A 15,952-nucleotide genomic window follows, 5' to 3' on the forward strand; every position below is an offset into this window, starting at 1 on the left:
AATTAAAATAAATAAATAAATAATATTAAATAATAATATTTTACTATAAGAAATTACTTTTAAAAAATTCTAATAAATAATATAATCAATTTAATAAATAAAATGTTGCATAATTTGACAACAGGTCTCATGAGAATATTCTGGAGGTATCTAGGAAGTTACAAGATGCATACAAGGATGAAGAGAACTATTGGCATCAAAAAAGCAGGAATATGTGGTATTCATCTGGGGATCTTAACACAAAATTCTATCACGTTTTAACGAAGCAACGACGGGTTCGTAATAGGATTGTGGGGCTATATGATGCTGCGAGAAACTGGATTACAGAGGATAATGGTGTGAAAAAGGTGGCAGTAGACTATTTCAAAGATCTATTTAGTACCACTTCACCATCGGAGTTTAGTAGTTTCCTGACAGAGGTAACACTGGGTATCACTCCTCAGATGAATCAACGATTGTTAAGGATAGCGACTGAAAATGAGGTTAAAGATGCTTTGTTTATCAAGCACCCAGAGAAGGCGTCAGGACCGGACGACATGAAAACTCTTTTATTCAGCACTCCTGGCATATTATTAAGAACGATTTGGTTGAAATGGTGAATAATTTTTTGGTTTCAGGAGAACTGGATTCAAGATTAAATATTACTAACATCTGTATGATTCCAAAGACGGAGAGGCCTACAAGGATGACGAAACTGAGGCCAATTAGTCTATGTAATGTAGGGTATAAGATTATTTTGAAGGTCTTGTGTCAGCGATTGAAAATATGCCTCTCCTCCCTCATATCGGACACTGAATCAGCATTTGTAGCAGGAAGGTTGATTTCTGATAATATTTTTATAGCTCAGGAAATGTTCCATGGATTGCGAACCAATAAATTATATCAAGGAAAGTATATGGCAGTTAAAACGGACATGAGTAAAGTGTATGATAAGGTGGAATGGGATTTTATCAAGGCCTTACTACAGAAGATGAGTTTTGATTTCCACTGGATTAAACTAATGATGGAGTGTATATCATCGGTTTAATATCGGGTTCTACTAAATGGTCAACCATGTGGTATCATTGTTCCACATAGAAATTTACGTCAAGGGGATCATTTATCTCCTTATTTATTTATTTTGTGTATTGAGGCTTTAATTGCAAATATAAAAAAGGCGGAGAGAGGGCAAGAACTAACGGGAATGAAGGTAACCAGAGCATGTCCATCTATATCTCATTTTCTCTTTGCGGACGATAGCCTCTTCTTTTGTAGAGCTCAAAGAGAAGAGTGTCAAACTATTCTCAGAATTTTAAAGGAATATGAGGTAGTATCATGTCAACTCAAAAAAATTGATAAGTCTTCAATCCAATTTGAACATAAGATTAAAGAATCTATCAGACAGGAGTTAAGAGATATTTTGGGCATCCAAAATTTAGGAGGAATGTGATCTTACTTAGGTTTACAAGAAAATCTCGGAGGCTCCAAGATACAAGTTTTTAGCTTTGTACAGGATCAGCTAAATAATAGGGTCAACGGTTGGACTTTTATATTTTTCACAAAGGGAGGAAATGAAGTGATCATTAAATCAGTGGTTACGGCATTACCAAATCATGTGATGTCTTGCTATCGTTTACCGAAGGCAACCGCAAAAAAAACTGACAAGTGCGGTAGTACAATTCTGGTGGAGTCCAGGGGAAAACACAAGAGGCATGCACTGGAAATCATGCGACAAAGTATGTGTAAATAAGGATGAAGGAGGTTTAGAGTTTAAAGACATCACTGATTTCCACATAGCGATGCTTAGTAAGCAGTTATGGCATCTGATAGAGAAGCCAAACACTTTATTTTCTCGAGTTTTCAAAGGTCGGTATTACAGGAACGCCTCACCCCTGGACCCGATTCGTTCATATTCTCCTTCATATGGCTGGCGGGGCTAGATCTCTGGTAAGCAAAGGACTAATCAAAAGGGTGGGATCAGGATCATTTATATCTGTATGGAACGATTCATGGCTCCTAACCACATGTCCGAGACCAGCTAATAAAAACCAACACAATTTCTACCCAGACCTCACAGTGGATTCTCTCATTGATTCCACTTCACGAACTTGGAACTCGCAGGCAATTCGGGCTTTGGTGGACCCACAAGATGTGAAAATTATAGAAAGCATTCCACTGAGTAGGACTCAGATGATAGATATGGATGGATGGCATTTCACAAAGAATGGTAAATAAACAGTTAAATCAGGATATCAGGAAGAATGTGTTTACCCAGACAAGGAAAGACCACCACTACTGTTTGGACCCACAGTTGATGTATTGAAGGCGTTTTGTTGGAAAATACGGTGTCCACTAAAGATAAAACATTTCTTATGGCAATTGGTAACTGGATGTACAACATTCAAGAAGAATCTGCAAGCACGAGGAATACAAAGGGACATATGTTGTGTAAGATGTGGAGCCCATGAGGAATTGATAAACCATGTGTTTTTGAATGTTCTCCAGCACTTCAGGTTCGGGCTATCTCAGAGATACCATCAAATCCAGCTCTTTTCCCAACAAGTTCTCTCTTCACAAACATGGATCATCTCTTCTGTAGAGTTTTCCCGCAGATGGATGATCATCAATTTGCATGGATACTATGGTACATTTGGAAATGAAGGAATAATAAAATCTTCAGTAATCTGGACATTGATACTAGGGAAACACTCAAATTGGCAGAAACAGAATCAACACTCTGGGCTGAGGCACATATACTGAACGAATAGAGGACAGTACCACACGTAGATGTTATGACCCTACCGTCAATTCCAAGAAGATGGTGTTTCACAGATGGTTCCTGGAAAGAGAATGATATCTTCTCCGAACAAGGTTGGCTCAGGACTCTATAAGGATTTGATAGGCTGATGGGGGCGAGGAATGTTCGGGCTAGTCTTTCTCTTCTTCATGCGGAGATGGAAGTGCTACTCTGGGCAATGGAATATATGAGGAACTTACGTCAGTTTCAGGTCACGTTTGCAACGGATTGTTCTCAATTGGTGAAGATGGTATCGGAACCAGAAGAATGACCAGCTTTTGCAAGTTATTTGGAAGATATTAAAATCCCGAAAGAAAGTTTCCTCCGATCAGAGATCATCTATGTAACAAGGACACAAAATTGAAAGGCGGATAACTTAGCACACAGTGTAAGGAAACAACCGTCTTTCGTCGTTCACATAGATGCAGATCTCCCGGTTTAGTTCACAAAGTCAGTATAAGTTGATGACAAAAAAAAGAATAATATTTATATAAGTTATACATAAAATTATTTAAATATATATATATGCATATAACGGATTGGATCGGATCGGATATTCATTCCTATAAATATTAGTATTTATGATTTGTTTTGTTTCTTTCTCATATTGAAAATTAGTATTTGTTTTATTTCGTAGAGTTACGGATATCCAAATTTTTTGGTTTGAATCGAGAGATAATAAATCGAATAAAAATTTTCGAATATTTTATCCAGCCCTAGTTCTTGGGATCTCCTTCTCTAAGAACATGGAGAAGGTCGAGGAACCAGATTTTGAGTAGTTTAGTCGGAAAAACATAGTTGTAAGAAACTAGCCAACGGACTGTACCAATCCTGGTACGAGTACACAACTCACGCGAAAGGTCATTTCTGTCGGGACAGAATCCGTGGGCTAGTCGAAGCAAACGTGCTTACTTTACATGTGTAATTCATAAATTATCGGATCGCGTGTGAAGCACTTTGCTAGCTGCGGAGACGCCTTGTAAAAGTTGAGTAGTTTGTCGTCTCTCCACTAAAATGATTATGATTAAATGTGTTATCCAATCCAGGTGTCGCGATTTGATTAGCAATAGTAAAATCATTATCCTATCAATTTCTAGACTTCTTTAAAATGCTTACTTGTCAAAATTTGCAAAGACGCATTTCGGATTAGTCCGAAAAAGTCACAAACCAATAAGTCAGTGCTCCTTTAACTTTTTACCAGCTCTTTTTTACCTACTACTTATTACCGAAAGGCCAACACAATTGTGATGTTCATCTCCACTTCAGTTATAGCTTTCTTCCGTCACATAATGTATGGAAGAGGCACATGCAAATGTAAATTTTCAATGTTTTCGTTGTTCTCGTAGTTGACTATAAAGATATTCTATAGATGTAGACCATTACGGAATGTAAATTGAGATTGAAATTCCATAGAGAGTTTGGTACATAATCCTTATTTTTAAAAGAACAATGGTAAAATACAGAATGTTGATTCAGCTTGGAACTTGTCTACAAATGCAGAAGAATTTGACCGGTCGATGGAGAAAAATGTTATTTAAGTTAAATAAACGTTCATATGGCTTTTAATTAAATTAAAATTTAAAAGACGGGTCGACAACACACTTCTGTGGTTATTAGTTTGCTCTGTAATTTAGTAATCACCAAACCCAGGCTATTGCGTGGCCCGCATGTTGTCTTCTTTTTTTTCTTCTTTCTTTGCTTCTATTTATGTTTCTATCTTTCCCCACCAAACAAACAAAAACAATCTACAGATACTTGTCCTCTTCATCATTCCTCTCTGCCTCTTTTTCCTCTGAAGAACTGAACACAGAAACCTTTTGGGTAATTTTTACTTTTTTTGTAATGTAACTGTAATCATAAAAATCATAATCTTCTTGTTCACTTCAATACGTAATCATCTCATAAGATTTATAGTTGCAAGCTTCTTTTTGCATTTGGTTTCTTCTGTGCATGTTCATAATTTTACAGCGAAACTTTAGCCCACTCCTGATCTTCCTATCTATTTTTTTTCCGAAATAAACCAGTGTGCTACAGCTCCTGATCTTCCTATATGTTTATGGGATTGAAGATCTTATCTATTTTTATAGCATGAATGTGGTTCTTGCAAAACCCATGAAAGATTCCAGTTTTCTCATGCAAAAGCTTCAAGCTTTTTTTTTTGTTTCTTGGGTTTTTAATTCTCTCTTTGGTAGACACATGTCCATGTTTCCTGACAAAAAAACTCCTTTAGCACCTGACAAGAAGCCAAACATATTAGCTTTTTTGTCTTATATCTGAGATCACTAATACAATTTTTTTTAGTTTGTCTCATGACCTTTTAACACTCTTTGTTTATCTCTGTTATGTGACAGTGTATCTTAATCTCTTAGTAAATCAAAGATGCAAAACGGTCACACAGAAACTGAAGACCAGAACCAAATGGTACGTTTTATGTTTCTAGATCAAAACTGGCTATGTTCTGTTTCATTATCTTAAATGTTATGGTGAGTGTGAAAATAATTAGACATGGTTAATGTAAATGTAATATGGTCTAAAATATAGCTTCTTATTTGATCATGGGTCAAACTCTATATAGGCCATAGATGATAAACTTCCTCCAATTTCATGGGAAAGGAAGTTAAATAGTCAAACCAAGACCCCATCTGAGTTCAAACTGACTAAACGAGATCATCTTCATCTGGTGATATCATCTTTCTCTCGATCTACCGTACTTTTTTTGAATAAAAGATCTACAATCAAAGTCTAAAATGAGGAATCCTATTTCTTGCTGTTCAAGTCATGCTTACCTCAGATGCTCTGTTCTTTGGAAATTAAAAAAATAATAATTTAAACCTCTTTTCCTCTCTCTGTTTTGGCTTTTCCAAAGTTTCCATTAGGCTACAGATTGTGGCGACACACCAAAGAAGAAGCCGCAAAAGGAAGAGTAAGAGATCTTTCACAATTTTTCTTATGCTCATAAACATTTGATGATCTTTGCCTTCATCAAATATTGAAAATCTCTCAAAATCTGCAGGCATCGATCTTCGACATCTTCAGAAAACACCATATAACAGGAGATCATGGTGTCCCTTTAGGGGGGATTGGGTATGAAATTAACATACACTTCACAGTTGCATAGAAAAGAAAACAATAATGTTCTCAAGTCTAAATATCATCTGTTGCAATGTATTAATGTACAAACCCGCGGGGACAAAAACTGTGTATCAGTGCAGGAAGCATTGGAAGGAGTTACAAGGGTGAGTTTCAGCAGTTCAAGTTATTCCCAAAGATTTGTGAGGAAGCTCCAATCCTCACAAACCAATTCTCTGTAAGCAACCAACCAACCAACCATAAACATTGCTTTGTGTTCTTTTGTTTGATATGTTTATGAAGTATCCTTCTGATGCTTCTTGATTTTTCAAAATTTATATAGGTATTTGTTTCTCGCCCGGGCGGTTTGAAGCACTCAACTGTTCTATGTCCAACAAAGCCAGAAGTGATTAAGTAAGCCAAATCCATTTGTCTTCTCTTGTGTCTTCATTAAATCCCTAGTTACTGAAACAGAGTAAATATACAAATGATCTTAATATATGTTTATTGTATACGATTGTGCAGAGACAATGGAGGCTATTTGTGCAGAGGTGAAGCTCCAAATGTAGGAATTGATTCTTGGGATTGGAACATGACAGGGGAAAAATCCACCTACCATGCTCTTTATCCTAGGTCCTGGACCGTCTACGAAGGTATCTTGTTGTTTTGTAACCATGTTTACTTTAGATAAATCTATTGCAAATTCTTGATTTATGAAGGTTATGAATAAATGTGTGTAATTGATGAACAGGTGAACCTGACCCTGAACTCAGAATAGTTTCTCGTCAAGTCTCTCCCTTTATACCTCATAATTACAAGGAAACCAGTCTTCCTGTATCGGTTTTCGACTTCACGGTATGAATATTCAACATTATAACTTAGGTAACAACTTGTTCTGATTTGATTGTTTTATGTCATGTTTCAGGTGACTAATACTGGAGCAGAACAAGCAACTGTTACACTGCTCTTTACTTGGGAGGTAATCAATCTGAATACATAACAACTCTCCCATTGTTCATCTTCTTTAAGAGCCTTTGGGAGATTGTTTTTTTCTTTTTCTTTTTACTCTATAAGAAAATTTTGACGGTCCATTTGTTTATGTGGTTGATTAGAATTCTGTGGGAGGAACTTCTGGGTTAACTGGACAGCACTTAAACTCAACAATAATGTAAGAAATTTTCATCAAATGCTGCAATAGATTTTTTCTATGTGCTTCTTTTACTAAATCTCGTTTTTTATTTAATGGAATCTTCTAGGGCAAAAGATGGAGTTCATGCAGTAGCTTTACACCACAAGTACAGACCATTTCCTCTGACTCTTTGATTGGTCTCAGTTTAGTGTTGATTATTGGAAGATCTTGTGTTGATAATTGTAATGCACCTCATCTTGCAGGACAGCAAATGGACACCCACCAGTGACCTACGCAATTGCAGCAAAAGAAACAGAGGATGTTCGTGTCTCATCGTGTCCAAGTTTCTTAGTTTCTGGTACTAGCCCTAACAAAATCACAGCAGGAGATATGTGGGATGAGATTAAAAAGGTTATATTTCTTTAACCAATAGTCTTTCCTTATAACAATTTAAAAGAATGATCAGTCTTAACCTCTCTTTATCCACTCTTTAGAACGCATCGTTCGACAAGTTAACCATCAATGCATGCTCTCCATCAAAACCTGGAACTTCCATTGGAGCAGCCATAGCAGCAAAGGTGAAAGTTCCACCAGGATGTGACCGTACAGTCACATTTTCACTCTCTTGGGATTGTCCTGAGGCTAGATTCGACGAGAAAACTTACCACAGGTATGCATGCATGGTGTTACAACCCTATTAGACTTCAGGCCAAGATAAAGTTTCAGCATATAAAAAAACTTTGTTTCTAACTTGAAAACTTTGTATTCAATAGACGATACACAAGATTCTATGGCGGTTTAGGAAATGCAGCGGTGGCAATGGCTCATGACGCTCTTCTCAGTATGCAAACACTTTTTTTTTTCTTTTGTACTTAAGTCTTAACTAAAAGTAAGAGATCATCACCATTATCTCATAATATGCTTTCTCCTTATTTGTTGTTAGAGTTCTCTGAGTGGGAGGCTCAGATTGAAGAGTGGCAAGGTCCTATTCTTGCTGACACATCACTTCCTGAGTGGTATATAACTTCAGCTTCAATACTTTTTCTAAGTTCAGTTAAGCTGAAGACCCTAATCATAAATCGTTTTCAGGTATCGAACAACTCTCTTCAACGAACTATATTATTTCAACTCAGGAGGAACCATCTGGACAGGTAACAAAAATTGATTCATCCACAAACTCATTTTATCTGTAAAACTTTCATTCTTCTAAACCCGATTTTTAGATTTTTGTTTTTTTTTTTTTACATTTTCTTGATAGATGGGTTGCCTCCGAAGCAAAGCCTCGATAGTATAGGAAGAAGAAAGATCTCTCTAAGCATATCAACCATAGACAATCCTGATTCAGACCAGAACAACATAGCCTTGGACATCCTAGGAAGAATCGATGCGGTCTGCTCGCAGATTCACGCTCCTCTATCCTCAAATGCTGCCCTCGGAACCACTATGGTTCAGCATACCGAAGAGAACATAGGACAGTTCCTTTACCTAGAAGGGATTCAGTATCTAATGTACAACACCTACGACGTTCACTTCTACTCCTCTTTCGCATTGCTCATGCTTTTCCCCAAACTCGAGCTGAGCATCCAGAGAGATTTTGCGGCAGCGGTTCTGATGCATGATTCCAGCAAGAAACAGGTCATGAGCTCCGGCGAATTCGTTACAAGGAAAGTTCTTGGAGCGGTTCCTCACGATATTGGTTTGAACGATCCGTGGTTTGAAGTAAATGCTTATAACTTGTTCAACACGGATAGGTGGAAAGACTTGAACTCCAAGTTTGTTCTCCAAGTTTACAGAGACGTGGTTGCGACCGGTGACATCAAGTTTGCGAAATCTGTTTGGCCATCGGTTTACACCGCCATCGCTTACTTGGACCAGTTTGATAAAGATGGAGATGGGATGATAGAGAATGAAGGGTTTCCGGATCAGACGTATGATGCTTGGTCTTGCACTGGAGTTAGCGCTTACTGTGGTGGTCTTTGGGTCGCGGCTCTCCAGGCCGGCTCCGCTTTGGCCCTTTTAGTTGGGGACAATGGGGCTGCGGTTTATTTCAACGCCAAGTATGAGAAAGCTAGAAGCGTTTACGAGAAGCTCTGGAATGGTTCTTATTTTAATTATGATAACAGTCGAAGTGGCTCGAGCTCATCAATCTTGGCTGATCAATTGGCTGGACAATGGTACGCGAGGGCTTGCGGACTGAAGCCGATAGCGAAAGAAGAGTGGATCAAGAAAGCGTTGGAGACGGTCTACGACTTCAACGTGATGAAAGTGAGAGAAGGGACGCGTGGGGCTGTCAACGGGATGTTACCGGATGGACGAGTAGACACAAGCACGATGGTGTCGAGGGAGGTTTGGGCCGGGACTACATACTCGGTCGCGGCTTGTATGATTCAAGAAGGACTTGCGGACAAAGGGTTTAGGACAGCAAGGGGAATCTATGAGGCAGCTTGGTCTGACCGGGGTCTCGGGTAAGCAGCTCAGCTCATAGCATAATTATTTCTTTTCTTTTTGTTAGTTTAGTTCATAATGTTTGCTTTATCGAATTTCGTTCTTGGTTACAGCGTCTCATTTCAGACACCAGAAGCTTGGACCACAAACGACGAGTATAGATCACTTTGTTACATGAGGCCATTAGCTATATGGGGGATGCAGTGGGCACACACAATGCCACAACCTAATAGAGAACAAGAACAATCATTAAGGATACAAGAGGAAGAGGAAACGTCTGTGCTGTTTCAGCAACACGCAGGGTTTATTAAAGTGGCTCACTATCTGAAAACAACAAAGGGAAAAGACCACAGAAGCCGCCTCCAGTCTGCTTACGAGACCTTCCTCAGGGTAGTCCGCCTTTAGACCACAACCTAATAACGAGCCACCTTTTTTCTCGTCTCTTTTCCGTGTCGTGCTTTAAATGTTTTATGTTACTTTCAGTTACAGACATAATCAAGTGTTTTGGAAGTGTAATGGCAAATGTATAAGATCTAAATTGCAATTGTTTAACTCCCTGAGAAGCAGCATAATGAAAATGTTTTTTTTTTTATGAAATGGCTTTCGAACCTAACTATGTAGGCTGAATGCAAAACCTTTGGGGCAAGAATAACAAAAGAAGATCAAAGCTTTTATTTTAGGAACACCTTAAAGAATAGCAACAGTAAAAGAGTAACAACAACAACTTAAGGTTTACTCAGATCGCAGTGCAAAATGTAAGGTGGAACAGAGTCATGCGCCATTTAGATCCACGATAATAAGACGAGATACCAAAGATTAATAAGAAAACACTGGGGCTGTCTAATTCAGGATGTGCAGTTTAGGAATACAAGTCTAATAATCTGAGGATACATGTGATCTTCTAGCGAGTCACATCACAAGCCTAGTCTGCATCATACTGATTGATTTGAAGGAACTTCACTGTGCTGTTCCTGGAGCAGCTGCATAGCCTGCTGGCTGAGTTGCAGACTGATCATAGCCCGCCTGAGCAGGTGCAGGCTGGGAATAAGCGGTTTGGCCAACAGGTGCGGAATATGCTGATGCGTTTCCACCTCCATAGCTAGGATACTGAGAGCCGTAGCCGTAGTTTCCATTGCTCTGAGCCGGGGCATTACCATAAGACGGCTGTGTAGAGGGATATGAGCTATAACCACCGGTTTGAGGTGCTTGCCCATATCCACCTGAAGTTTGCTGCACACCAGAAGCTGGCGGAACACCATGCTGTTCATAAGCTGGGGTAACTGCTGCTGCCTGTGTACCATTATAACCATCGGATGGTGCTGCAGAGCTGTATGAAGGGTAAGTTTGCTGACCAGGAGTACTTGATGCATAACCATATTGCTGTTGTGGTGGAGCCATGTTTGCACCATACGATGGTGCTGCTTGAGGTGGACCTTGGTAAGGCACATCAACAGAAGGTGCTGCTGGCCTTGGAGGCCCATATCCTTGCTCGGCTGGTCCTTGCATTCCATAAGGTCTACTTGGCTGCTGCATTTGGTGCTGACCACCGGCCGGTGGATAGCCCTGTTGGTATCCACCATAAGATTGCTGCATAGGAGGATTATCATAGTTTGGCTGATCATACATCTGCCCATAATTCTGCTGACCACCTGCCTGAGAGTACGGAGCAGCATGGTTGGGCACAGGACCTGGATTTTGAGGTCCTTGCCTACTGTAATAATCATATGGACCAGAATGTGGAGGCCTTTGTTCCCAACCAGGACCATATCCACTCCTCGGAGGCATATGTTGTGGAGGATAACCGCCGGAGTTGGGAGGTCTGTAATGTGAACCATGAGACGGGTATGGTCCACCATGATGATAATTGTATGGCATTGAATGGGGCCCATGAGGACCACGTGAACCACCCCATTGAGGCGGACCACCGGGTCCTCGTGGTTGGTAAGCAGGCGAGTTATAACCACCAGAATAGTGTGATGGCCTTGTATCCTGCAAAATATACAACCATGAAACCTTCATTCAGAGACAGTAAATAGAACATGAAATCTCAAACAACTGATAGAACGAAGAGCACAGAAATAACAGCTATTAATCTGAACGTTGAACGAATTGTGCAACAAAGCAGCTAGGGTTCGTGGCATATCATAAAATCTCTAAGCTCACAAAAGAATCCAAAAAGAGGATCCGACTAAGAACAGAGCAACACAGCAAGGAATTTCATCAAAACAGGTCATAAGCAGATGACATTCAGAAACATGACAGGTATTAAAATTATTCTATGCCATAAAAGTGATAACTCTGCAAACAATTCAGCTGTCAGTAGCATTCCAAACTGTTTCAAACTGAAGATGAAGCCCTGGCATCAACTTAGTACCATAGCCTATGTGAAAGTGCAGTATATGTTTGATACAAGAAATTAAAGCTGATCATTTACAGTATCCACAATGGTGTCATCAGGCTCCCCTTTAGTAGTTCCATGGTCATTCAAGCCTATCTAACAAAAAGGTGCTGTAATATATCCACGCTCACACTAAGGGCTTGAAGTTTCAAAACAGAAAAGCAGCCTTACCGACTACAAGAACCTGCAAGCGTGAGTGACAAATGCCAAATACCTTCATCCGTAGACCTGGGTAACGTCTATTGTACACCAACAAGGCAATGCTGGCCCCAATTGAAAGGTGATGGCCCCATCTGCATTTTTAAAGCCAACACCAGTTCGAGTTCTGACACTTTTAACTTAAAGAATCATGGCAATCGACTGGAGGTCGGAACATATGATCTTCTCAACAAGAGAAATAATACACATATTTTCTCAAGATTCCTTATCACAGCAGCATGAACCAAAGTACTCTTTTAGGACGTCAACATGCAGTTATTCATAAGATTAGGGGAGCCACCATATATTTGCACTGAAGTTATTAATTAAAACAGCAGGCTTTGCACATATATAAAGCAGAAAAATCAGGAAACAAAAAAAACACAACTAAAGTCATTATTCCCCCAAAAACACAAAACTAATGTGAATCAGTGAAACAAGAAAACAGTGGTTAAGGTAGTGTACCGATAACTGATCATAGGTAACAAGCTATTTCTACAGAGATTGCATGGGCCAGAGCATTAACAAGCAAAAATGCCTATTTAAATTAAATAACATAGCAGGAACATTTAGCAAACACAGAGTTATCACCACATTACCTTTGTAGTTGAATAAGGGCAGATTGAGTAAAAACAAACAACAGGATGGGATTATCAAACACATCGGTATACCAGAAAATAGATGGACCAGCACCAATATGAATGAGAAAACAAAACAGTTAAACAATCACATGTTTCAATTTCCATGGTTGCAAAAACTAAAAGCAATGACATCGTTCAGAGAAGTAACATCAGAAGACAGACCTGATACATGACATCCTTTATCAACGCGGTAGCTATATCAATTTGCCTTTTATCCCCAGAAATACGAACAGTCCTTTCCTTAGAGCCATCGCCTTCTTCAAGTGGTATTAACTATATGAGAAGTATATTAATCAGTTGCAACACAGAATAAGCAAATATTTTCACAGATTTTCTCGGTACTCTGAATACAATCAATATTAAATAGAAAGGACAACCTGAATCCGTGCTCTCGACTTTGTCTGCATGTTTTTGATAGTCTCCCCGCCTCGGCCAATGATCACACCAACCTGTCGAAGATGGATTAGGTATCACTCAGAAAATGGCCAGGCAGAACAATTACCAGGGAATACCTTATCATTTGGAACTTTGATCTCAATTTGCTCTGGGGCCGCTCTTACAAAAAGGGCAGGTACACCTCCTCCTTCAGACTACGATTGCAGCAGAAAAAAAAAACAAATCTTAGCTCGGACAGCAAAAACAAAAGTTGTAAATTAACAAAGAAACAAAGACAATTTTCAACCTGTGCTATAACTTCATTAATAAGCTTCTCTGCTTTCTCAATAGAAGCAAGATTCCCAATTATCTCCACTGGTCTTAAAGCTGCATTTGGATCAGCCTCAGAATCCCTCCGGATTTGGATTTTGGCACCAGAACTGAGCTGGAGATTCCGTACCATCTCCCCACCTTTACCAATAAGCGTGCCAACCTGCAAAAGTATGTGAAGAAAATATAAAACTCAGTAAGATAAGATTCATTGAGAAAAGAGTCAAAGGGGAAACTAAATTGAACCACCTTTGAACTCGGGACTTCTATTTTGCGAGTTGTGGATTGGGTGTCGTCAACCTCCTTATGAGAAGTGCCACCACAGACTTCTTTACTTCCATCGCCAACCTCTTCATGAGAACCACTGCCGTTAACTTCCTTACTTTCTTCAACAGTCTGCTCCTGACAACCACCAGCATCATCCACTACCTTGCTTTCGTTTTCAACTTCTTTCTGAACAAGAGCATCATTCGCTTCCTTACTAGTGTTCACCTCTTTACTTTCTTCAACAGAAACATCCAGGGAGGTTGTAGCCTCAACAGAAGCTGGTTGGTTATCCTCAGTCTTACCATTATCATCCATCTTATCTACGGATTCCTCAGCCTGATTGGGCTCCTGCACTTTCTCAATTAGACTATTACCAGTTCCCTCTTCTTCACCACTCTCTTGTTTTTTTTCTACAGTTCCTCCAATACCTACACCAAAATGTCAAAACACAGACCAATGAGAATGCATGTTTACTCCAAATCTGATTAAATACTTCATGGCAACGAATCCAAGAAATAAAAACATATACCTAACCCATCATCGGCCTTGCCGTCGAGCTTGTGTCGCTTCGCCTGAGAATAATCAGATGCTTCTTTCGCATCATCAACAGAAGCTTCGTTAGAACAATCAATCGAGCCGGTATGTTGATCGAGGATCTCCGATTCGATATTCTCAAGCTTGCGCTTGTGGTCGGAAGGCTGCACAGGGTAAGCGATAGTATCTTCTTCCGCCATGACTTGAACGGAAAAAGCAAGAAACGCCGCCTCTTTTGTGATGAATCGGCGATTTTGAGACGCTAGGGCTTCGGAGACAGTGAGGGAGGGTAAGGGTGGACGGGAAGTGGTGACTTTTGTGGGCAGTGGATTAAAGGCTTTTGTTATAGTTTCAATTTCTATGTGGGCTTTTTGGTAGGCTTATTTGTGGGCCACCATTTTCGGTTTTTCATGGCTATATTTTTGTTTCAGTTAATATTAAGCGCAGTTTGTTTTTCATATAAAAAATTTATATAGATTTTAATTTAAAAAATATTAATATTTAAAATAAAATATTTTATTTAATTTTAATCTTATTTTAATAATATAGTATTCAATTACTTTTTATAAATTACAATGAATATTTTAAAATAATAAATATTTTGTTTGCAAATAATATTATTTTTTTATTCTAATATATCTTATTGTAGGATTCAGTCTGCTTATGGAGACATAATAAAACAAAATAAATAGTATAAATACATCTCGAATATGAAGTTTATTCACAATTAAAAATAACATCAAATCACTATTTTTACTACAATTTTAATTATTTACTTTATTATTGCTGTTACAAAAGCATATATTTGGTTCACTATTAATAAAATCACGAAAATGTAAATGATTTTTCAAATATCTATTATACTTAAATTCTGATAATAATTGGAATCATTTAGTTGAATTTTTATTCGATTGTGTTAAACACATAAAATATGACTAGCGGCATTGTCCACGCGCTTGTGGACAGAGTTCTTGTTTCATCTCAATATTTGATAGGGTTATTGTGGTTGTGAATTTTGCGTTTTGAGTTGTTTTTCAAGTTTTTTTATTGTTATAGGGTTAGAGTTGTGATGATGAATTGTGTATGCATTGTTCTCTACTTATGAAGGACTAAATTGTGTTAATAATGTGATTGATATAGTTTGTGGTGTTGTTTGATGTGTCACTGAGACTTATTGTTTGTTTCTCTTTTTAATTTGTTTCTTGTATTGTTGAGAGTACATAAATTATATTAAAGTTGTTGAGAGTACCTTTTTATTTCTAGATATTTTTTCTCCAGTTTAGTTGTGTGTATTAAGTAATAATTTTTATTATCCTTATTATGTTTGTTATATGTTTTTATTTTATTTTTAAACTTGTTGCTCTTACCGAACCTTTAAAACAAATACATGAAGACTTGTAGAAATAACTATAAAATGAGTGAAAGTTCTAAGTATTTGGGTTTTAATGGGTTTTAAACGAATTTGTGCATTTCTCATAAGAAGACAATAGTATTGGCATGTTGACATTTGGCATATAAGCTATTTTTATAAGACAAGAGTAGTGAGCAGGTGGAGATGTTGTTGCTGCCTTTGTGTCTATCGGGATTGTCTCTTGGTGTAGTTGTGTTTGTTTATCTTTTATTCGATGGGTAATATGTAGACAAAAATCATTGTTAGTGGTATTTATCAGAGTTCGTAATTACTCTTGTTTTTTGTTTAGCTAAGTTTACTGATTTTGGTTGTCGTGTTCGTCTTCTTCGTTGCGAAAGTAAGTTTGTAAATTGTTAAATAGCTGGCCGTGTAGTTTGTA

The 15,952-nt window shown here is 38.3% G+C and overlaps 2 protein-coding genes across 2 annotated transcripts; one reads left to right on the forward strand and one right to left on the reverse strand.

The window, feature by feature from the left end:
• The first annotated feature begins 4,491 nt into the window (after window positions 1–4,491).
• LOC106300556 (non-lysosomal glucosylceramidase) lies at window positions 4,492–9,974 on the forward strand. The gene is made up of 19 exons (XM_013736722.1): window positions 4,492–4,597; window positions 5,128–5,197; window positions 5,352–5,456; window positions 5,643–5,699; window positions 5,790–5,860; window positions 5,984–6,083; window positions 6,189–6,259; window positions 6,371–6,498; window positions 6,597–6,700; window positions 6,771–6,824; window positions 6,958–7,013; window positions 7,102–7,140; window positions 7,238–7,385; window positions 7,469–7,644; window positions 7,748–7,815; window positions 7,918–7,990; window positions 8,064–8,125; window positions 8,233–9,439; window positions 9,533–9,974. The coding sequence occupies exons 2-19, from the start codon at window positions 5,156–5,158 to the stop codon at window positions 9,822–9,824; spliced, it is 2,853 nt and encodes a 950-aa protein (XP_013592176.1). The 5' UTR covers window positions 4,492–4,597; window positions 5,128–5,155; the 3' UTR covers window positions 9,825–9,974.
• A 161-nt stretch (window positions 9,975–10,135) lies between these two features.
• LOC106300280 (far upstream element-binding protein 2) lies at window positions 10,136–14,487 on the reverse strand. Its single transcript, XM_013736388.1, has 7 exons — window positions 14,158–14,487; window positions 13,611–14,056; window positions 13,339–13,524; window positions 13,169–13,246; window positions 13,034–13,105; window positions 12,819–12,929; window positions 10,136–11,408 (listed from the first exon to the last, which is right to left on the reverse strand). Exons 1-7 carry the CDS (start codon window positions 14,360–14,362, stop codon window positions 10,377–10,379), a joined length of 2,130 nt encoding a protein of 709 aa, XP_013591842.1. The 5' UTR covers window positions 14,363–14,487; the 3' UTR covers window positions 10,136–10,376.
• Between the last annotated feature and the right edge of the window lie 1,465 nt (window positions 14,488–15,952).

Source organism: Brassica oleracea, chromosome C6 (assembly GCF_000695525.1).
Source record: "Brassica oleracea var. oleracea cultivar TO1000 chromosome C6, BOL, whole genome shotgun sequence".
NCBI lineage: Eukaryota > Viridiplantae > Streptophyta > Magnoliopsida > Brassicales > Brassicaceae > Brassica > Brassica oleracea.

Coding starts and splice junctions, on each gene's coding strand:
- LOC106300280 (XM_013736388.1), bottom strand. CDS start 14,362: ATGGCGGAAGAAGATACTATCGCTTACCCTGTGCAGCCTTCCGACCAC. Junction 13,525..13,610: donor TAGAAGTCCCGAGTTCAAAG/GTGGTTCAATTT, acceptor ATACTTTTGCAG/GTTGGCACGCTTATTGGTAA. Junction 13,106..13,168: donor TCAAAGTTCCAAATGATAAG/GTATTCCCTGGT, acceptor CATCTTCGACAG/GTTGGTGTGATCATTGGCCG.
- LOC106300556 (XM_013736722.1), top strand. CDS start 5,156: ATGCAAAACGGTCACACAGAAACTGAAGACCAGAACCAAATG. Junction 5,457..5,642: donor AACGAGATCATCTTCATCTG/GTGATATCATCT, acceptor GCTTTTCCAAAG/TTTCCATTAGGCTACAGATT. Junction 8,126..8,232: donor AGGAGGAACCATCTGGACAG/GTAACAAAAATT, acceptor TTTTCTTGATAG/ATGGGTTGCCTCCGAAGCAA.